The following is a 23,746-nucleotide window of genomic DNA, read 5'->3' as shown; positions in this document are numbered from 1 at the left end:
AGTTGCCCCAGCTCTTTATCTATGTGTTCCTATTGCAGAGCATTTAGTTTAAAAGACTAATTAGCCCTTGTTATTGAGTGAAAGACACGGTTTTAAAATGTGGCGAGAAAGAAGGGACGAGAAAGCTCCTGTCGGACGGCTGCCGCCTGCCTTGGACCGAGCGGTCCTCGCGATTCCTGCCGCGTTCGAGAGGTCAATTAACCGCGGTGGAGGCGCCACGTAGCTCCCCTTCCCGTCGCCGCACGCGCTCATTTTTCCACGGGCTGCTCTTTCAAACGATAACATAGCCGGCGGTGCCGTCCGCATCGCATTCTATTTTACGCTCGTGTCCCGCCGGCTCCGGCATATTGCACCGAACTCGCTTCTGCTCCTCGGTTGCATCACTCTCGCTTTCCTACGTGCGATTCGCGGGTTAGGACTCTCCACCTTGCCTAACGCGACATTACTTCCGTGCGCTCGACTCCAAATATTCCCACATTCGTTTAAAGTGTGACTCGCAAAAATAAGTTTGCTGCGGGGAAACGCGTGCCGGCGTGTCACGGAACGAGTGTCCGCAGAAAACGAACGCAGACCTTCCTGGTGATGTCTCCTAATAGGCTGTTTTCATGGAGAACCCAAAGCCTTTCATTAGCAGCGACTATGAACCTGAATGCAATTACGTGACATCAGCAGCTTTGATTATGAGCAGCTGCTCAGTATGACAATCCTTTGCACACACTCATTAATTGTTCTAATTGCATTCCTTCAAGGGCCGTGTGCGACAAAGTGGTATCCAGGGCTGGCCAATAAATCACGTTTTCTCAGTGCTAAGCGCAGCAGCACACAGACAGTGGCGAGACCTATGGCAATAACGACGCTCACAAAGAATCCTTGCCAGAGTAAAAGCTGCAGTTTAGCTCTAACCCATTTGCCTGTCAAACCCTTCCGCCATCAGAGCGAAAACTTGATCTAAACCCTCCATCTCCCGGCCCGTGAGTCGCCTGGCCTGCCGTGCCTGCCGTGCCTGCCAGCCATGTAATAATCTAACGCCGTCATTCCCGCTCTCGGTCTGTCCTCCCCTCTCGCTGTCGTTCTCGCCAGCTACACTCCTCTTATTAAACTTTCGCTCTTCCGCGGGTTCCGCGAAATTCTCCTTCCGCGTCGGTCTGCCGTCCGCCGCCCAGCGGTCCTCGTCGCGGTCACGGCTGTAGGAGAAGTTCACAGCACTTGAGTGATTCCTGTCGTGACACAAAGTGTCCCCTCTCACCTGAGTAACACTGTCTCTCATGGTGGGTGAGCGCTGTTTGCGGGTGGTGGTCGTGGCCATGGTAGTGGTGGTCTCCATGATGGTGGTGGACATATCTGCCAGAGGGGTGGCGGAGGTGGTTTCGGTAGTCAGCACAGATGGCGCATCCCCCACCAACCGCAGGTTCCCCTCTGACTGCACATTGGGGTCTCCCTCGGCTGCGAGCTTCAGCACTTGCAGGCCATTATAGTAGAGGCCCGAGATCTGGCCTTGGAAAGGCCGACCTCTGTCTTTGCCCCCAATCTTTATTGAAGCCTGGCTGTTGAAGATGGTTAACTGTCGCCCTGTGATGGAAGAAGGGGTAGGGAGAAAAGTACAGGGTAAGAAAAACAGGAATGGGAAGAGAGAAAGTGAAAGACAGAGTGACGTCAAATGCGTCAATCCGTGTATGCCTTTTTTTTTTTTTTTTTTTTTTTTTGAACGCATTGCACAGAAAATAACAAAAGGGCACTTTTTATGTTTATTTACAGTTCCTGGTAACACCCAAGCAGCTCGACTCTAACGTTATATGAACAGCCCCTACAAAACGTCTCTCGCTGCCTTGACAAACCAGCGTCCAAAGTCTCGCACTGATTTGAGCAGTTGTACATTTTCTGGGTTGGAGAATTCACCTAACTTTCTAGATGACAAAACAGATCACGAGCACCCAGCAAGACAGGCTGAGAGACTAGACCGGTGGAAATGGTAAACCAAGCTGAAAGAGTAAATCGAAATGGCTGTCAAGTGCATGGAACGTGCTCATGGGAAATGTCTCATTCACAGCGGCTCCTCTGATTTTTCCTCTTCACAGAGGACTTTAAAAGACCCATACATAGCTAATGTGATACCAGGATCTGTAAGACTCTCCACCCACTGATGTCAGTCCTCCTCCATGGTATCCCATTCGTGACCCTCTCTGTTAGCTTTCAGGTTGTGTGCCAGGGACAGCCAGACTGAGACATTCCTTGCGGTTCACCTTGCCGACCCCTTCCTGTTCAATGCCTTTCATACAGAGATGAAGAGCTAAGGCAGAACGTCACTGTGGAGTACTCGGTATTGTCTGCATGAAGCGATGAGTTAATTACACGAGACCTCCAGAGATCTGTCTGTGGATTGCGAATTAAGATGTGGAAAGATGTTAAAGACAGTACTGGACAGGTGTCATGAAACCACATTTGGTTTCGTAAGAAGTCAGTTTGTTTGTTTCCCACTTAACATGAAATGCTGCTCCGGATAAATGTTTTCGGTCCTCGGTTTTTTTTCTCAGCCGAGAAATCACTTACGTGGATCTATTATTCTCTTAATCAGGCAGCGTACGTTTTCCCAAGATCTCAAGGTTACTATATTGGAAAAACGCATAGCTGGACTAAGATTGCCTAATTATGCAAATCATTACTTTCATTTAAGGTTGAGAGGTTATAATTACAAACCCAGACGGAACGAAGACTGGAAAATGCTCACTGGTCCATACTGTAGGTTCAGGGGGGATATTTGGGGTTCGTTTTTCTTCAAGTCCCTGGCACAGGCCCTGTGGCAGCTCTGAAGTCCTACTTGGACCACAGAGGACCTGCAACAACCTCAAGCTCCAGAGAGGGGCGCTGCGGGACGGAACCAGGGGGACGTGATGGACATCAGCCGGCAGGCGTGGCTCATCAAAAGTGTCCCTTTCTCGGGTCCTCACGTTGCCACCACACGCAAACACAAACACACCCACATAGGGTGCACGCAAACAGCGTGCCGCCATTGTCAGTCTTCGCTCATGTGGTCTCGAGTTCCATCAAAAGTGGCAGTCCAATTGCCTGAGGTTCTCCCCCATATTTAATCTAAGCCGGCATTACTGCGAGAAGCTGTCTGAAGTGTCAGCAACTGCGGAGCCTCACATTTTCTCACTAGTGTCCCTTAAGAGCAGACGGTGCTGAAACTCAGTCGCGGTGGTGGCGCGGTCCTCTCGGAGGAATTTACCGACTCCCGCGGTCTACCTGCGCTAGGCGTTCCGGCTAGACGACAAGCCTCAGCCGAGCGTGAACATGGAGGAATTTTCTGGATTCGGCTGAGATTGATGAGGCTGCTGGTGGGTGGGTCAAGTAAACTGAAGTGGCAAGAAGAAAACTCCTATCAGAGCTCATGTCGGTAATTAACTTCGTCTCGGCCACACAAGCCCCTGTGAAAGGAATTATCTTTCGGCGCGTGTTCGCTCCCCCCCAGTGTGTACACGCCTCAGTAAAATACTGCAGTCAGTGGCACCATAATGTAAGTCCTAAAATCTCATCCTCTAAGCTCTGGAAAAGCATGACACTTGGGTGTAAGGACCTGCCAAGGAGACTGAAGACAAAAGAATTACAACTGGATGGGGACGGGAGCCGCGGAGACGTTGTAAAGGCGAACAAGTGAGTGAGGGAGGGGGAGAGACGAGCGAGGGACCGAATGGGGGGGCGGGTAGGCTACGTCTGGTGCTGTAAGGAGGACATTGTGGAGGGACGTCGCTGCGTCGGGAGTCTGATGGACTAACAGCAGCGAATGCTTCGGGGGCCCCCTCTTTTGCGATGCCTGCCTTGCTTTGACATGAGAGCAACTCCTCCGACGCCCTGCTGGGACGAGGCTTGTCGCACAGGAAGGATGTGGGAGTGACAGTAAGACGTCCCTGTGCTGTGGGGCTCAGGGTTTCTTTTCCCTGCCTGCATTTACAGGGCCTTGGCACACCGGGCCAGGCTTTGTGTGTGGGGGTGGGGGTTCCACAGCCCACCACCACGTGGAGCCCTGCTTAGGCGTGACCCTTCGTTCTCGTTGCCGCCAGAAGTAAGACGGAAGAAGAAAAGATATAAGAAACAAAGTGATCCTGACTGAGAGTTAATGCCTTTGTCTCTCGTACAGTAATGGAGCAAAGGGACCAATGTTTCAAGCGCTAATGTCCAGCGAACACTGAAGTGCTGTTGTTTCCCAAGAGGTAATCGATGCCTTTGGGCAGAAGAAGAGGACTCCCCTTTACTTTGGCACCAACGGGACGAGCCCGTTGGTTCAGTGTTTCAGGAGCAGGAGAACGGTGAGCTGTGGAGGCCAAACGCTTTGAAATAAAGCAAAAGCTTCTCGAACGCTTCTCTCCTCCTGAGGTTCGGAGATGGAGCAAAACTCACAGCTCAGTCGGTACTATCAGCGTTCCCCGCTTTTTTGCGGCACTAATATAACGGCAGCCGCTGCGAGGAACCATTCGGAGAAACGGAACATCCTTGGGAAAGAAAGGGCTCCCTGGTGGACGAAGAGCTTTGATCTCGAAAGCACTAGGAGATTGCATTTGGATGCGTTTGTGTGCGGGCGACCCGCGGTCCTGGTTGGCGCGAACAAGAAGCGCGACCGAGGAGAGCCGCCTCCGCCACGATGGGTGCAGGTGCGAGAGAGGAGGCGGCAGGGACAGAGCGCTGAGAGGGCGTCGAGGGAGGAAGCAGGCGAGAAGCGTGGATGGTCGAGGAAGAGACCAGAGGGAGGACTGCATTTACTAGAGCGTGTAGGGAAAGTTTCGCGTCATCGAAACGGAGAGCGATGCGCAAAAACAAAAACGAAAAACAACAACAACAACAAAAAAACATAATTCCTGCACTCACTCTCAAAACTAATTTGTTTGTTTAGTTTTAAATGTGGCTCTGCTGTCATACTTCTAAACGGTTAACACACCAAAATCATTTTTCTGACCTAACACGTGCGTTATTGCTTTAAATTTTATTTTTAAAGCGGTAATGCAGTGCTGTACCTGTTGTTCTCTAAGCAATTTCTGAGCTGTCAAGCTTTGTTAAGATTATTATGTGAACACATCGTTTATGCTGATAAAGCAATGTGATTTTGTATTCACCGAAGAGAAATAGCCCCTGGCACAAAGACAGCTCCCCCCCCCCCCCCAAATGATCAGCTAGCATTTATTTTGTTCATTACAATTGGTCCTGGTACTATTAGTCAACACCCGCTTAAATAACATGCAATTACATTATTTTCTACCACTTATATCATTAATGGTATATAATTACACCAGTGTTTGTTGGTGGTAATGCAATACATTGAGATTAAAATATCGAGTCAGAGATGAAGAGAGGCAGATAAAATAAATAATAGCAGCAGTGAAGCACCGAAGATGAAGTGGCAAGGATAAGGTCGACTTTGTGATACCGCAGAGGACACACTGGACTCATTATGAGCCAAGTTACTGCTCCTCAAGGACTAACACACGTGTCTTGGCGGCAGCTTAAGCTCAAGGACCAGTGTAGACATTCTTTTGTGACTGGAGGAGATGCTTTATTTCTAAGGGTCTTTGAGAGGCCCTCTTGAAAACACCCCAAAAAGCCAGTGAGACTCAGCAGAACAAAGTGTTATCTTGTGCTTTATAATGACGAGACAATGTTGGGACAAAAAACGGGCGCGTTCCAGGCACCCGGCTTTGCACCCCAGAGTTTTACAGAGTTCACCACTGCCGTAAAGGGGGCTTTTCGTGAAAGGCAGCGCTCTGATCCCAGAGCACAATCACAGTGATTTATTTCTTTTAGACAATGATCTGTGTATAGAGTGAAATGTGGGAAAAACATGGTGGTAAACACTCAAAACAGCTGATCCACTCAAACTGCTGTCGGACAGCAAGCAGATTCTGCTGCTCAACGCCTTAGTGAACGTGCAAAAGCCAGAAACGGTTGGATTTCAGCCCCTATTTTTGTCCTGACGAGCAAGTAGACTGGCAAAAGTGATTAGCCAAGTGGTTCACTGTTATCGCCATTGTGCAAAGTACTTTTTGGTAATTATGTAAGTGTTCTCCTTTGCACAGAAGTAGGTCTTCCCTTCCTTTGCGTTTTTTTTTTTTTCCCCTTTCTTCAAATTTAGGAACGGCTTCGCTATTGATGGTCTCTCTCTCTCTCTCTCTCGCTCGTCTTGGACTTATCTTCCTTCACAGAACAGAAATGTATATTTGCTTCGACGAGATGGAAGCAGTCAGACAAACGCGGCGTGATTTAACTTGAGGAGATGAAGTTTGGAAGCCAGGCAACCGCGGGGCCTTTGACAAAAGGACACAATGGAATCCGACACACACGTGCCGCCTGGAGCTGCGGGGAGCAGGAAGAGGCAGGAGAGCAGAATGCGTGGTACAAACCAGGAAGACTTCGCTGCCCTTGATTCGGGGAAAAGACCGGACCATTAAAACACCAGGCCGTTCTGCACCTCCCTCCGTCCCCAGCCCTCGTGCCCTCGCACCCACGCCGTCGGCGCGTCGACGGCTCTGCAGTGTGTTCCGCTTCCTCCTGTGCATTAATGCTCATTTCTTTCACTTGACGACATGGCTCATTCTTCAGAGACACTATAATGTACGAGGGAGTGTGGCAAATAAATCTCATTGGCTCAGCACTAAACGACTAGCGGTAAAAAAGGCTGGAGTAGGGGAAACAAAAACTCGAAAGAAGGAAATCAATTTTAGCTGCTTATTTGTAATCAACCAGGTGTTTTTTTTTCTGGGAGAATTGTGAATATTGAGTTTTTAAGGCCTGCTTCTGCTTAAAAAGGATTTAAGAAGTGTAGCTGGTGAAGACGTAAGGAGAACAAAAGGATGAGAACTTTAGACAGGTGTGTGTGGCAAAAGCCAAGAACAGAGGAAGGGAAGAAGAAGAGAGAGGGGCGTTGTGTGGACCGACGGCGAGCTCTTTGAGGCTTTGTCTTGGATTCTGCTGGTGGTCTGAGTTTGCGTTTCGCCCATTTTTAAACACGTATCGTACTAAGTCTTATTTATCGTTTCCGTGTGGACGACACGCTCTGAAACTAAGCCTGTGAAGTGGCTTCTAAAGAAGCTTTAGTGATGTAAATGACTGAGGCTGTAAGCTTTGGTTTAAGCTTTTCATAGAGCAACGAAATGTTGCGCCAACAACAAAGGGAGTATTTCTCTGTCTAGTAAATCGGCCAGGACCGTTTCCTCAATTACTCACCCTGGCCCATTTGGGACAGTTGGCGTTTAGGGGAAGGACCCAGGAAAGTGCAAACACATCCATCCACGTAGGTTCATTCACACAGACATTCAGAGTTTCATTTAAACCCGAAATACGAACCAAGAAACCACTGTTGAAACAGTAAACGTTAAAGGGACCATGTGCTCTTAATTTATTTCTTTCCCAATTTGCATCATTACATAGAAAGATTATGTCGAATGAGAAGGGACCATATTAAGGTGCAATTTAGATGCAATAACTGTATTTAAAATGAGTGCGTAGCTTATTTTTCAGTCAAGAAAACTTTTTAACCCTCTGAGTTTTTATATTTGCTTGGTGAACTGGTGGGGGGGGGAGGTGGGAGGTTCTTCTCACTCCGCTTTTCGCAAAAGGTTAAAATTCATTTACAGCTAACTATTTATTGATGTATTTATTCAATCTAATTATCATCACGTCTTCACAAAGTAGGCAGCATTTGGAGTTTTATCCCAATTGGCGTTATGCCTGTTGAGGATTTTTAAAATCAGTGTGAGGTTAGAGGGCTCTTTCTCTGAGCTGATTGAGGGCAGAAGCTGAGGTTCTTTCTGAGAACATGCCAGAATTAACCTAAAATACTACATCACAGCAAGAAAACCTTTGGGAGAAGCAGGCGCTTAAGGCCGGGGAAGCAACAGCCTGGAACCTGGAACCTGGAACCCAACCTAACCTAACGTGTCCTGGTTCAAGTCCCAGGGAGGTTGCTGCTGTAGTACCCTTGAGCAAAGTGACTGGATTAAAGCGCTGCTTCGACAGCTAATTAACATTCAGCTACTGAAAATGTAGAGGGCTGTGAAAAGAGAATATTTGTGGGGCAACGTGACCTGAAGTGATGAGTTTTTACATTTATCCAGTTAGCTGACATGTTTCTCCAGCGCAGCAGACAAAGTTACGTTCAGTGTACGTACTCTGTTAAAGAGTGGTACAGGAGTGGGTGGGATTTCAACCTACAACCTTCTGAGCTGAAGGCGATGGCTGAAACCACAACAGTACCAGCTGCCCCTTTTAACGGCTTGCAGAAGCACTGAAGTGGCACAGCTGTCCTTCGACTTAGTCACGCGTGTTGCTAGAAATGAAGCTTAATATTGGCTGTTTGTTCCCTATGGTTTACGCGGAAACACAGGTTTCCTTATGAGTTCGAACATGTGCCAGAAACACTAGGACTAGAATTTCGTGGCTATGACTGGAATTTGGGAGATCCTTCTCAAAACGAAGAAATTTTCCAAAAAGCAACTTATGATATGAGCTGTCAATCTGCTTACAATGATTTACCCACTTATACAGCTGGGTAATTTTTATCGTATCAATTAGGAGCAAATACTTCGCTCAAGGGCACGACAGCAGGAGGTGGGAGTACGTGTAAGGAGGCAGCTGTAAACACCACGGTGCCTGCTGTCCGTTTTTGCACCGTGGTGCAGAAATAAACAGCTGACTCCGCTTCCCTGGGCCGTGATGTGCGTGAGGAACAAGTGTGCCGCTAAATGAACTACCAGCACTGAATAGGACCAGGCGTGAACTCTACTCAGCCCAGATCCCTCAGCCTTTAGATGCTCAGCAGTGTGCAAACACAGAGCGAGGCTTTCAGCGCGAGGAACACAAGGTTATCAGCCCGACCGGCACACGTGACCGACTCGTTGAAAAGGCATTTTACGGTGCTATTGTCAGGGTTTCCACAATTATGCGATTCCAGCGCATGCTCCGTAGGTCCAGGCCGGGTTTCCGCAGCACTGCCGAAAGGTTATTGGAGCAGCGCACAATGGGGTTGTACGATCTAGGTGTCAGTGAGTCACCTCAGCTGTACCGCAAGGTGCCGGAACACGGAGGGGTCGCCCACATGTGTGCTGTGTGCTCACGATGAATCCTAATTACTTCGCGCTTCTCCCGGGGCGTGCGAAACGCACGATCTTCAGTTAGGCGCTGAAGGCGGAGGACCGGCCTTTGTTATCGACAGCTCGGCCTTCCGTTAAAAAAGGGCCGCGTACGGAAGAACCCCAGCTCCGCCCCCTGTCTGCACACCTGAACTCGTACGAATGGCTTTATGATTTCCAAGGCCTCCAGAATACAGGTTTGGTTTTGCTGTTAGGTGGTTAAATTCTGATGGCTAAATCACTGATTTCTCCCTGTTTATACATGTTTAGCTTTAACCCTTTGAGTAGAAAAAAGTCCACTCCCCTTCCAACATGATTTACTTCCTTTGCCCCTTCAGTTTTACAAGTCTTTACGAGTCGCTTGCTTAATTTGCCCCGCATATAATTTGGGTATCGCTTTCAAAACACGATGTACCGTCTGAATTATAATACGTGCGTATCAATCATAAGAGTTCCAGTTTGTACACCATGATTGATTACACTCCACAAAAGCTGTCATCTTTGAATATAACTATGAACAGTTTGCATTCTGCCATAATCTCCTTTTCTCTCCCATGGTAGTGTTATGTATGACCAATATTGTTACGAGTCCCCCTCACGCCCATCAGCCGCGTCTTGAGTGATAGGCACACTTTCCCCAAGGCTTTCAACGCAGCAAGGATACATGGCGCACGGTATATTTTTTATTTATGTTCTACATGAGAGACCACTTCATGGCTGGAGGAAAAAGGGTCTGGTCTTGCTGTATCCCATTTATGTTTACTTTTAAAGGAAAAACAGTCTGCGGAGAAGCATTCTTGTTCACCCATCAGTGAATGCCGAAAATTAAATTGGCATCAATGCCATATATACGCGCTGTTGTATTTTATATATTTTCCCAGGTTTCCGAAATGCATTCTGACTAGTTCAAAAAAATTTGCATTCATTAAAATAACTTCATGGGGTTTTTTGCCTCTTAGGGTTTGTATTTGAATTACAAGCAAAATACTTACTCCGAAAGGGAAAACCGGTTGACATTTCTAAGATTTTTTTTTTTCTTTTTGAACGGAGCTGAACTGAGGAAAAGGAGAAACAGGAGGAAGGGAGGCGTTAAACTGGAAAATGAGAATCCCGCTAAATTGAGAATCAACCACCTTCAGCAGCCCAAACACACACGGAGACAAGTGGCCTATATGTTTAATACTCAAAGGGTTAAAGAAGATGAGTTGTTATCTGTCTTACTCATGTTTTAAAAGACCTTGACTGACGGCGCCAATATAATGGGTAAGCTTACGTCCTCAAACACAAGAGGATCAGTCCCTTTAACTTTTAAAGGTTGTCCATACGTCATAATTATTTTGTTGTCATAATAATCATTGGTTCAGCCATTTTATTTCTCTTTTTTAATAAATTAAGTATATTTATAGGGATCCACAAGAGGAAAGTACAAAGGACACAGTGAGGAAAGCAGGATGAACCCAATCAGTGTGGTACAGTTGTTCAGATGGAGGTGGTTAACAGGTTACACGGGGGGTTATGTTTGGGTTATTTGAGGTTTAAGCTCTGAAGAGGCGCAGCACCTGTGTTAGGTATGTCAAAGGCTGTCTCCCATCTTTCTGCCACGCGGCGAGACCTCCAGAAAAGAGGCACTTCCACGAGACCGGAGCCGGTCCGTACGTTGCGCTCCCTGAAGCCAGCTGTTAAAAAGAGGCCGCAGCTGGTGGAGCTGGTGGAGCTGGCGCTAATGCGAAGGGACGCCACCATCTGTTTGTGTTTCCCGTGGCCAATTTCACTGCCCTGCTTCTCATGTACAGCATGTGTTTCGTCTAATATCACACGTCCCAATACCACCGTCAAATAGGTTGTAAATAGCTGATTATCCCGCTGTATGATCGAAAAAATGTTGCGCAACACAGTCGGGTGTAGGAGTCCCTCAACGCGTGGGAACGAGGTGGACACTGAGTCTCCTCCGTGTTGGGAGGCGTGTCCACGATGGACTCGTTTCAAAGTGCGGCACGCGAGTCCTCCTCCGTATCTTCGTCGAGCTAAATTTGAACATGTCATGTGAGCCACAGATCAGGGATCAGACCTCTTGCCAAGGCAAAAGGCACGTAACCCTGCGCTTTTGACAATGTTCCTTAATCACGCTTGACTTTCGGAGTGCAGCGGAGGCCTGGGCTCGGCAAATTTAGGAAACACACACACAACAGTTCGGCTAGGCAGATGAACTCATGGGAACGGCTAAGGGCCACAAGGTTTGCTTATCGCTTTCCTGCAGGGCACTGCACCTCTTACAGAGACTTGGTAACTTAATTAACTGGTTAAATAACTGATTAATTAATTAATTGATTTTAATTACCTTTGTCGAGTAGCCACTCGTCAACTACCCGACCAAGTCTGTATGGGATTCTTTGTCTAGCAATAGCCAGGCGTTCATTATCAAAGCTCCCTTTAAAGAATTTGGAAAAACAGATTCAAGAGGTTAATATCTGGAAGTTCAAAGGTTACAAGGTTAAAGAAACTGCAACATGTCAAAGTTTAGCAGGTTAGGAACTTTAAATCAGCTTTAGTTTAAAAGAGAATTCTATTTTTTTCATTTATTGCCTTTATGCTGAAATGGATTTAAATGGTTAGAAAGTTAACAGCAGACTAGTTACCATATTATTTAGATGTTTTTTTATAAGGCGAGTTAAAATATTTAGAAGAATTTAAAAATGGCATGTTTACTACATAAAACGATGGTTTGTTGTAATTAAAAATGCAAATTATTTCAGAGAAGCTGACAAAACAGTAACAGTAATACAATACATAGCATTTAAATCCAAAGAAAACATTTTCCATGAAAACCAATAAACAGCATTATTAAGAAATATTACAGTAGAAAACCAGGGCACTGATTTGTAAAGCCTATATCTGAGAAGTGTAATTCTTGCACAAAATACATATTTTCACAATGAAAAAGTCAGGAAGACATTTTCTTGTTTCAAAGCCGCGAAACCTGCACGTTTCAAGGAAAACGTCGATGACCTTCAAGAATAACGGAGAAAAGAGCTCTGTTTTCCCACACCAAACCTGACAATGTTTGTTTATCCATCACCCGGACGAAAGGGACAAAAGGCCAGTTGACAACAGACGCGCCCTGTGAACGCCAGCCCAAGAGCGCAGTGTTCAGCAGCACCGCTGTCGGATGCTCAGCTGACAGTTTCCACACAATAGAGCCAACAGGAATCCCGTCGATGTCATGAAGGTGCCCTGTGACACGGCCCATTACTACGGTCCCTTATTTACCGGTGCGCACGGAGGGCGAAAATAACACGAGGCCATTGTGCCGCCCATGACAGATACTCTCCGCTCATTGTCATTCTTGCCGCGGCAGCCCACACTGCCGAATCTGTCCAGGTTTATGCTGTAATAGATATCCCTTGAGGGTGCAGGGCATGTCTGCGCTGTTCAACAGCTCCAATGTGCCCCAGTCGCTGCTTTGAGGGAGGCGAACTGTGGATAAAAGCTTACCCAGGAATGCACCTGGTCACTATGAAAAACAGGTGGAGTCCCCATGGCTGCAAGTGGTTGCTGGGGTGGGAGGGATTTTGTGGGCGTGCGTGCGTGCGTGTGTGTGTGTGCGTGTGCGTGTGCATGTGGCGCATTTGTGAGAGAAATGAGGAAAGAGGAAGACAGGGAGAGGGATGCGCTTGCGCTGTGCTGCTCAAATAAAGCACGCTGAAGGGAGCTGAACTGAACTGGGAGAACAAGACACCGAGAGCGAGAGTTTGGCATCTCCCGATCCACAATTAGGGAGGCTGAAGAGCTACACTTTGCGTGATCGATGTCCACTCGCGTAGCCACAACCGTGGTGGTGCTGCGGAGGAGGGAGGAGCATGTGCTCCCAGTCCCACAGGACCAATCCTGCGAGCAAAAAGCAAGAACCTTTGCAGTCTCACACAGCACAACAAGATTTTGTCCTGAAATACTACAGCTTCCATAAAATCAATTAATGTACTCGTCTGAAATAAAAATTCCAAATATAACCTGTATCTCAAAACACACTCGGAGAATTTCATACCTCCAAATGCTTCCTTCATCTGTAAAGATTGGAATATCAACATCTACCCTCTAGGGTACAGAAGGAAGTCTTGAAATATCATAACAGAAGGCAATATACTGTGGAGTAAACACCTTAACCGAATCATATTCAGAGCATTAAATCTATCTCCGCAGATAATTATGCCTTAATTTTTCTTGCCTGGCACCCAAGAAAGTGATGATTGGGCATAAATTTGTGCATCATTTCCCCCGGGGGGCCCACAGGTGTGCACCTCTTTGGGAGGGAGGTGCGGACGTGGCCAGCGACAGGCTGCTGGAGGATGATGCTGTGACATGCGCTCATTGCATTAGAGGTAAAAGCACAAACACAGCAGCATTACAGCTAAAACACACACACGCACACAGACAGACCCCTAGGTCCAAACCCTATTAATGCAACAAGATCAAAAAATATAGCTGCACTTAACTAATATGGGTGACTCACTGCTTCCGCGTACGGTGCGACACAACGGCGGCAGTAACCTCGCTGTCTATCGCAAGGGAAAAGATCTGCAGGAATACAGGAGCAGCCAGTCCATCCTGGACCTCTGCTTTTACAGCCTCCTCAGCACGGGCACCTGAACACGCACGACCGCATGCCGATAGCGACGGGAAGAGCTGGACGATCATCTAAGGCGACTCGGAGAGACGACTTCTATAGATGTGTCACAAACGGGGTCCGGCTAGAGGGTTCGGGGTGTCCACTTCTTAACACAAGACTCGTGAGTCACACAGGAACCCGGAGGCACCGAGGTGGTGCGGCACGGAGCTGCTAACGCTCTGATCCAGCTGACCGGAGGTGTCGGTCCGGCAGGATTATTATAAGAATTACACAAGAATAACCGTTGCGGCGGACGGAGCTTGGGAGGAGGGCGAGGAGGAGGAGGGAGGGGCTGGGGCACCCCCCCACCCCCATCCTTCTCCAAAGGCTCAGGAAAAACAATTTTCTAGGCTGTGCCACAGCTCCCGCGCAGCAGTACGTCCTCTTCGCTTTTTTTTTTCTTCGCGTTTTTGTGGCAAGAAAGACTCCTCGATAGCCTATTTCCTCTCCAGAGGCCCTCCTTTGTGAGACTCCTTCCCGCATGAGTGGGATTTACTTTGCTACATAACACCCCCGCAGAAAAATCCCTGTTAAGGCACTTATGTAGATGCGAGGAGCAGATGTTTTGAGCTTCGTACTGTGAATCATGTAATCCAGACAGAGCCCGCTGCCAAACTAAAGGACAGTCCCCTCGTATTGTCAGACAAAAAGCGACGCATTATGTGACAATAATCAGATGCACCGGAAAAATCTAAAATCGCAACAATGCAAGCAATTTTTCAACAAATTACTGCTGGCAGCTCATTAAAAGATTTCAAATGCATCAATCCATTAGCCATACTGAAAGAAAGTGAAATGTAGCACATATGCTGGTTAGCGTCAACTACACTAGCAGTCTGGAAACACGATATGAAGAACGAGAAAAACGTGCTCGATACAGCTGAATAATTGAACAATAACCGAACAATATATTCCAATATATTCCGTTTGACTAGAAACATAAAGAATTTCCACTTAGAAACTCCATTAAAGCCCTCATATTTTTAATTAGTCCAAGCTTTTCCAAACACCATCTGGAACTGAGCTGCGACTTTCCTTCAACTCTACGGTTTATTAAAAGTGGAACCCACCACGAAAACTTCCTAATGTAATAAAAAAATGATGACATAAGGCAAAAAGCCCAAACCGAAAAACAAACAAACAAACAAACAAAAAGCGCAAAGCGGCGAGATAATTTATCCCTGCTGTTGTTCTACATTCTCCGAGGGAACAACTCCGTAGCTCTTCGTGCACGAGACACGAAGTTGCGCATCCTTGGCGACTTTCTTCGTCCCGATGAGCTCGGCGCTCCGGTGAGGACTCTGCTCCAGCGGAAGTGACCAACCTCCTGGGGCCATTCGTTGCTCTCATGGGCTCGTATCAGAATAATAAGCTGTAACCAAGCAACAACCTGTGGGTGCTTACCAGAGCGTCAAAGTCACTTTATGCATTTCCCTTGCTTTCCTTTGCGCAAGGACAGAGCCGTGTATAAATTTCTCCCTAAGGGAGTGCTTTTCTCCCCATCTACACATCCGATCGGGTCTCCGTCCAGCCAGAAAGCAGCACACCTATTCAAACGAGGGGGCTGGCAGTGCAGGTGTTACACGCTGTCTAGTTCGTATGTGTGCATGAGTGTGCTTGCATGTGGAGGGGGCCAGGTGGGAGAAGCCTGACGGTACTTCGGCGCAGGGAACATTTCCGGTTGGGGGAAATAATGCCATGATTAATTTTCGGTTGGCTCCCTGCACTGTGCATTTTCCCCTGTGACCCATTTGAGGAGACAAACAGATGTTCACAGTGGAACCAAACTCGGCCTAAACAAGTGGGCGCTTTCACTGCAGCTAAAGAGCTTTGTGGGGGGAACCATCACGTGTGCGAAGGCTAGATTTCCCAGCGCGCTCGGCACTCTCTCGCCCAGCGTCTGTCTCCAGTTCACATATCTTCCTCCATTGTGTCACGCGCTTGTGTCCATTTCCTCCCCCTCTTCAGACAAAGGCAAACGAAGAACAGCGCAGGGAAAATTTTCATCACGACACACCTGAACAGTGCGCCAAGCCAGGTGCTCTGGAATACTAAGCTGGAACTGTTTATTCTCAATATAATGCCACACACACACGCTGGCTGAAGCCGCTCGTCCCGAGTTGGGTCGTGGCGAGCCGGAGCCTAACCTGGCAGCGCAGGGCGCGGGGCTGGGGGGAGGGAACGCGCCTAGGACGGGACGCCGGTCCGTCACAAGGCACCCCAAGTGGGACTCGAACCCCAGACCCACCGGAGAGCGGGACCCGGCCAAACCCGCTGCGCCACCGTACCCCCCCCCTTCCATATAATGCTCTTTATATAAAATTTATCAAAACAGATATTCTATCTATTTATCTATCGGTCTAAATGGACTTTGAATTTTAATACTTTGGAAGTTGAGATTATGCAGGTTAGAAAACCTGCACATGTGATGCTGTGTGCAAAACTACCCGCCTGCCTGTCCTATGCTGCCTGACCGTTGCTGTGTGTAGTAGCCGTACAGATCTGATATAGATCCAATCGGTGCAAAAACTACGTGTGAAATGCTCGGTTTTTCTTTATTGGTAACACTAGCTGGTTTAGGAGCGGTGGAGGGGCGACACGGTGGTGCAGCAGGTAGCAGTGCTGCCCCATCGCTGATAAGGTCTGGGTTCGAATGTGGATTTAAATCTGTCTCAGTCAGTGTGGAGATTTTTCTCCCTGTTTGTGCAAAGACGTGTTTCAGGCAAACTGTGACTCTGAATTGTCCATAATGTAAATATATGTATATATACGGAATGTACAGTATCTCCAGCTCATGTATCATGCACCGTAACTTCATGAACATCCCCAGATAAGCCTTTATACAGTCGCTACTCTGGCATTGTGTGTGAATGTTTGTGTATCTTATTATAAAAAAAAAAAAAAATTGATAGGAGGTTATCAGGATTCATCTGTCCTGCGTTTTATGCACCTACTGGAGCGATGACATCGGTGCATCAAGTGGAAGGTAACAAACTAGGTTTACTTAGATTCACATGTCTGCAGCCATGTCTCTTTCTCTCAATGTAATGCATAAATTGTACTTTTGCTGAGATGTATGTCGCTTTGGACAAAAGCGTCTGCTAAATGAATAACTGTAAATGTAATGTAAATGTAATATATGTGTGTGTGAGAAAGAGGGATTGCTAGAGTCAGCTGGCCATTTATTTCTTTCCTACTGGTCTTAGAAGGTTTGTTTCCTCTCCTTCCTCACCTTCCATCTCATACTTGTTTTTAACCGTGTGCCGTTGTTGATATTACTCGTGCTACGTGTCGCACGCCTCTCGGTGCTTTTTCCATTACTCTTGTGTAACGCGCACTATGGCAACCTGTTTGTGTACAAAAATAAACCGAACTGAAATGAATTGAAATAAATATGCCGAAGAACCACCGCAGCCACCTCAAAGTTCTTCAGATCTACGAAACCCTGGAAATCAATTCTCTTTCCATATAGAAAACTTTCTTTCTTTCTTTTAGCACAGAAATGAAGGACACTGGAAATTCTGGTGTCTGGGAATAGAAAAGAACGAGAAAGTGAGGGAGGCTACAGTACGGCGTGTGCGGGAATGAAGCCGAGAGCCAAACATAAACAGAAATGACTCGGGTCGGAGCTCTCCGAGGTCCTGAACGGTGCAAATACCGCAGCGTATGCCGACCGCGCACATTTTGCAATGGACAATGAGAGGCTCTGTTTAAATGGAGCCCAGTATCAGGCCTGCTCTCAAATCTACCATGAGGAAGGAACAGAAGAGGAGGGGAGCCTGCAAATACCGGGGAGTGGGGGGGGGGGGGGGGGGTGCGTGGAACGTTTCTGACTACCTACAGCATTAAAAAAATGGGACAGTCACAGTCAGAAATATTCTAAAGACAATGAACGAGTGATGACATTACAAATGTCAACGCACACAGTAAGAGCTGTCTGAATTGTGCCGGTCTCCCAGCTAACCACGTGCCGAAAGGTTTTGAGCGCCTTGCAGACAGCAACCTTAGGCATTTGTTTTTTTAGCACTGTAGAAAGAAGAGAATACTAATGAGACTGTGTGTGTTTGTATGTGCGAGATGTGTGTGTGTGAGATGTGCGGTAGAGAGAGAGGCAAGAGGGAGGAGGAGTGGAAGCCGCTGCAGGGGAAAAGAGAAAGATAAGCTGAAAGAAGGATTGTTTACTTCCGGAACCCGTGGAGTACAACAGAGGGAATGCAATGCTGTCTTGCGCTGTGTCCAATATATGACATTTTTCTTAAGGTCTCAGAGCAGGAAAAAAGCACAGCTTTAATTAAATTATAGCTGCTGTAGGAGAACTCCTGGTTAAGGTTTATATACACACACACACACACACACATTTTCAGAACCGCTTGTCCCATACGGGATCGCGGGGAACCGGAGCCTACCCGGCAACGCAGGGCGTAAGGCCGGAGGAGGAGGGGACGCACCCGGGACGGGACGCCAGTCCGTCGCAAGGCACCCCGAGCGGGACTCGAATCCCAGACCCACTGGAGAGCAGGACCCGGTCCAACCCACCGCGCCACCACACCCCCCTGGTTAAGGTTTACAATTAGCACAAAAAGGCAACATGCGTATTTCACTCAACAAGGACATCCAGCAGTACATTCCCATATGGGTGCACCTTCCTTATTCCCCAACATTTAAACCAGTTAAACGGCCTGTGTTTCTATTAGCGAGGGCATAAAGGACCACGGAGGACCAAACCTGGTCCTAACACTCTTAAGTGCTCAGTGTGGTTCCATTCTAGCGCTTAATTTCCTTCTTGTGAGTGTGGAAGAGCTCAGAGGTCTTCAGCAGGACAAAAATACACTGTGAGATAGTAATCCCCATCTGAGAAAGGCCTCTATGAAATCTCCTGCCACAGCAATACGGGTTCTATAAAAATTTTAATCTCTGACAGTCTTGAGCCAAACTGTCCTGCGCTCCAAATCCTTTCCACTTCTCCTGTCCTCTGCTATCTCCACCATCACATGCTGAGAGCTTCTGACACAAACAGGTGCCATGGGGATATATGTGACCTCATAAGGACAGTTACGTTTGACTTTAAATGTTGTTTTTTCCTCTCGTTTTCCACATTTTTGTTGAAATTCCCATGATTTTTCATTTGCACAGCACATAAATTTTAGCTGGCACACTCTTTATCCACCGCAATGCACCTTTCCAGTGCACCAGTTGTAGTCCATCTCCAAGACTGAACATTTTTTGCTTTAGGAGGAACCTTCTCAAGCATGCAACATTTCTGACCCTCCTGGCTCTTGAACCAGGGTCCTCTTGGTAGCACGTAGGTCCAGCACCACCGCATACTTTGTGCTTGGACTCAGCAGCCATTTGAAAGGTCTCCTGCAGCGTGTGTTTGAATCCATCAGCAGAGCTGGATACTGAAGTGACCCCCTGCTTGCTTTAGCATCTCATCTGGGCCTCCCCTGTCCGTCCCTGGTGCTGTCACCCTCCCTTTCACGTCACCTGCTGGATGTCGATAAGGGACCCCATTAGTCTGCTCTGGGAGCCCGACTCTGAGGTGCTTGTTATTGATCATGGGCTGGAACAATTCCCCCTCGCCCCCGCTCCGCTGAGACTGCTGCAAGCTTTACCTCATCGTATCTGAGGGCAAATATTTCAATTTTAAGGGAGGTGTCTGAGTCTGAGGCTACCGCTGTGGCTTCGTAACTGTTCTCCGTCACGGGCCGTTAAGCAAGTGGAGTTGGGGAGCAGTGGAAATGTGGGTACGGGGGAGGGGGAGTATGCTGCGTCAGCCACAGCCTGCTATGGTGCTGGAAAGCCTTTGGCTGCTTCCCTGGGTGGTGCAGCTCCAAGCTTCACAAGTGCATCTCCTTCCTTGTTTTTCAAACTGTCATAACAAGCACACAAGCTACTAAATCAGAGTCTCTGTCATGACAAGCCATTGCAGGGAAATGTAGTTTTTTCCACCTGGAGCATTGCCCAAGTGTTTTCTGCTCTCTTTTCCATCGCCTTCCTTTCCCTTAAAAGCACCCTCCATAGCCTCTGCAAACAGGAATCGTTGCCAAACGCCCACCTCCGAGATCCCATTAGAGCGCTTCTGTCATCATCTCAGACAAAGGCACCTCTAAAAGGAACCTACCAGAAATATCAGCTATGCACCATACATACAGATGAACAATTCCATCCGAAAATTCAAGTGACTCCCCACACGTTAGCAGCCACACAGCACCGTTTTTAAAAAAATTTCGACGACTGCCATATTAGAGATTTAATATTTCGAGTTGCAGCTGCAGTCTTTTGTGGCCACTGACCACACATTAAGCACTACTCTATACCTCCATTTCTGTGGTTTTGACAAACACTTCCCAGCCGGACCCTTCCTATTCCGATGGAAGTCGGTAAATTGGCACAGCGCAGAGGGATGTTTCCGTAATGCAACAAAGAGCCCAAGGTGTGGGAGGCACAGCTTGACAAATAGCATTAAAAAGAGCTGCGGCGATGACTGTGACAAGTCCTGCAGCAGAGAGTAAGTGTATCTGGATGCTAGTAATGAGTTACACAGTGGTGTCACACTCATATGATGCAGAGTGTGGGAAGGACGAGGGAGGGGGATACTGGAGGTGAGCAATGTGGCTTCCAACATGTGATTACTTCCAGTAGGAAGATTAACACCACAGCGGATATAAACCGTGATCCCGCTGCCATTTTGAGACCGAATCCACGGCGCACGCTCCCGGAGGAGAGCGAGGGAGGGGGCTCCTGCTCCTCAGCAAACAGAGCGGGATGCAAATAACCATGACAGGGTTTCCTTCGCATTTCCTCCCAGCCACCGCTTGCAAAACACTTTTAAAAAATCAAATTCACAAGTCAGCCTGTAACTGGATGAGTCCCAAACAAGCCAGCTCTGGAGCGAATGATCAAATACTACTAATACAATTAAATTCAGACACGTTTGGTGTGATAAAACAGAAAGGAAAACAGAGAGAAATAAAAGGTTGTGGTGTAGGCATTAGAAACAGAGAAAATGTCTTCCTCTAAGCAGCAAAGGTGGGAGTACATACAGTCCCCAGGTACATGGTGGAGAACGAGAGTTTTCTCTGATTTCATCAGCAAAACTTGAGGTTGCAAAGTCGTGGACCGTCAACGGAGAAGTCAGCAGTGCAAAAATAGCACACGAAGGTGTTGGAGCAAAGTGAGCAAACTGGGGATCGACCCATCGTCTCCGAGATCCAACGTGACTGTTTCTCAGTCGCCGTTTATAGGAAATTTGAGTCACGAAATGACATTACGGATGAAGTGCCTTTGAACCGAGTCCTAATGAAAAGATGGGCTTCATCAGCTGAGCAGTAAATCGGGGATATAAAGTTGCCGCGTATAAGGGGTTGAGGAGTTGGGTGGCGTGCAAAGGGCAAGGTAAGAGTGAACCATAGCTAATGTGTAGGCAAGAGGTGAGCGGCACCGAAAATTACCGTTGACAAAAGACCCCTGTACACCCCTGTGGAAATGACGGTATGCGCTGAGGTTTGTGCTCGAGACTTTTCCCTTGGGATTTGCAAAGGTTTATTCGCGCTTGTGGGGGTTGGACTCCTGCGGGTACGTACCGAGGTGGGGGTGTCGCCAGGTACCGGCGGCTCACGACGTACCCCCCGCTAGCCACAGCCGCAATCTTCCCACACTGCGCTGGATGCTGGGCCCGCTCTCCCCGCTTAAACGTTGAGTCATGGGGGCTTGCAAGCAGCGGGAGCTATTTTTTACCAGCGAGCAGGAAGCGAGAGCAAACGTTGTCTGGTCTGCAGACTCCTACATGGCAGTGCGATTCTGGGAAGATCTCATTCTGAGCTCCATCAAACACCCCCCACCAGCTAGCAGCCCCCCCCACCCCTCCTGCCTCCAGACAAGCCGCCTGGCCCGATTAGCGGAGAAATTCAAATCCATCTACTGCAAGATTTATTCGCCGACGTGGCTGGGGGAAATGTGTCAATTTAAGATATTAGATTGTTTATGCAAAGTTTATCAGGGTCCTCCATGTGCAAACTCTCAAAATGCTCGAATGCTTTGGAAGTAAACATGGGGCTGGCTGCACGGAAACGTAAATCAATTTTCTCCGTGGCATGCAGCAAGTGCTCGACTCGGGACTGACTTGCATGCCAATACATCCCGAAACCGGACATAAGTTTGTGGTTCTTTGATGATTCATAAACCAGCCGGATTCTCTCAGATATTGGTCTCCTCATGTTTCGGTGATGTTCCTGCTTGACTGCTGATAGGGATCCAGAGCTATTTATTCTCTCTCTCTCCACATGTACAGTCTGGGAACTGATAATGTCTCAATGCCCCCCCCCCCCCCCCCCCCGTCCCGACACCTTTCACCGCATCTCCCAGCGGGTGCCCTTCTGCTCCTACCTGATGGGTATCGCTCGATGACGGGCTGGTTGTCCACCTGGAGGGTGGCGTTGCCACCGCTTCGTGTGAAGCGCACCACGTGGTACTTGCCATCGCTCACCGTGACGGCGTGCTCGTCGATGGTAATGTCGTCCGTCCCCACGTTGAAGATCACGCCGATCTTCCCCCGCTCCTGCGACGCAAAGAGGGAGGGAGAGGATGGGGCTGAGACAAAAGGATGGAGAAGGAGGCAGAACGAGACACAGGGTGGTGGGGGAATGATGCCAGCTGTGGGCGGAAGAGGCATCGGTATGCAATATCAGCGGCGCGTTCAATTAGAGGCCAAAAAGCAGCACCCATGTTCCACTACAAATAAGGCTATAAATGGAGCACTTTGCCCCATTTTGCATTCGTCTCCCTACTTCTTCGACCCCCCCCCTAAGCCATAACGTGAATTAGTGTTGACAGAATCCTGCTGGCTCTGGTTTATTACGTACTCCCCCCCATCCTCTCCCTTGTCCTTTTTCTTTGGAAAGGTCGAAGCCATTTGCAGAGGCTGCCTCTTGGTGGAAACGTGCGGAAACGCGGGGAGAGAGAAGGCGAGGCGAGGGCCGACGGGTCACGGCCCTCCGCTCCCCAGCATCTGTGAATGGCAGGGTCGCGAACAGCGTTAATCTGGTGGCCCGCGGCAGGCCGCCAGGGCACGCGGTCGCATGGCTCACATCCGCCCGCCACCACCTCCGGCCCTCCCTGTTCCACCCAGACGGATAACATGCCTGCAGGACCACACTTTAAACTTAAACCCCCGAAAGCCAGCCGTCGTCAAACAAGGACCTTTGCTCCGTTACTTCATGACACAAACAGGTTAGCTGTAAGATTTAAAATCCTTGTTGTTAAAAGCAAAAAGCCGGTAGTGTAATGGTCAAGGAAACCGATTTACAACCAAAGGGACACAAGGCACTTGAGCTAAATTGCTTCCATAAAAGCTCCTGTTGTAGAAATGGCCAAACTGTAAACCTGTAAGCAATGTAAGGTGCCTAGAACAAAAGTGTCTGCTAAGCAGTATTCCAACATAAGCCAGGCTTAAAATAGAGCCCTCACTTCAGCATTTCTGATGGAAAAAGGAAAGTTGCAAATAGGCACAGCGCTGGAGATGCCCTTCCTGTTTCCTTTATGACCTGTCAACCTGCTGATAACTCTGCTGCACGGGATTCCTTGTGCAACGCAGGCATTTTCCCCCCTCTGAACTTCATTTAATTTTCTATCACAATAATTTCCTTTGTAACATAGATACACACGCCATTACGGTAATACGTGCAGGCAATTTGGAGATATTTACAGAAAGATTAGCATTAGTGTTCCACAACATTAGGGCTCTTTCTCTGTGCAGGAAATGTATTGACCCCATTAAACAAAGGAGCCTTCGGGATCTCTGCTTTTTAAAGATGATTCCTATGCGGCAGTAATGACATTTTAATGGCTGTACCCTTGGGCTGAATCTCCCTGAGAAACGAAGGCCTTTATCTCTATGGGGCGATCGGGAGAGGGGTGGCCACCGAAGGGAGAAACAATGCCATCCCATAAGATGACTTTGGATCACAATAAC

At 48.0% G+C, this 23,746-nt stretch overlaps 1 protein-coding gene across 1 annotated transcript in view; it reads right to left on the bottom strand.

Annotated features, from left to right (window-relative positions):
• LOC114910421 (neurexin-2-beta-like) overlaps positions 1-22,914 on the bottom strand; it is a 36,179-nt gene extending 13,265 nt beyond the window's left edge. Inside the window, exons 1-4 of the mRNA XM_029251121.1 lie at positions 22,863-22,914; positions 22,162-22,365; positions 11,452-11,541; positions 1,247-1,569 (exon numbers count right to left, since the gene is read on the bottom strand). Of these exons, the coding sequence (XP_029106954.1) occupies positions 1,247-1,569; positions 11,452-11,541; positions 22,162-22,365; positions 22,863-22,914 (669 nt within the window). The remainder of the gene's footprint in view (positions 1-1,246; positions 1,570-11,451; positions 11,542-22,161; positions 22,366-22,862) is intronic.
• Between the last annotated feature and the right edge of the window lie 832 nt (positions 22,915-23,746).

The sequence above is a fragment of the Scleropages formosus genome, chromosome 4 (assembly GCF_900964775.1).
Source record: "Scleropages formosus chromosome 4, fSclFor1.1, whole genome shotgun sequence".
Classification (NCBI taxonomy): Eukaryota; Metazoa; Chordata; class Actinopteri; order Osteoglossiformes; family Osteoglossidae; genus Scleropages; species Scleropages formosus.
The sequence above is the reverse complement of the archived record's forward strand: the minus strand, read 5'-3'. Positions and strand labels throughout refer to the sequence as shown.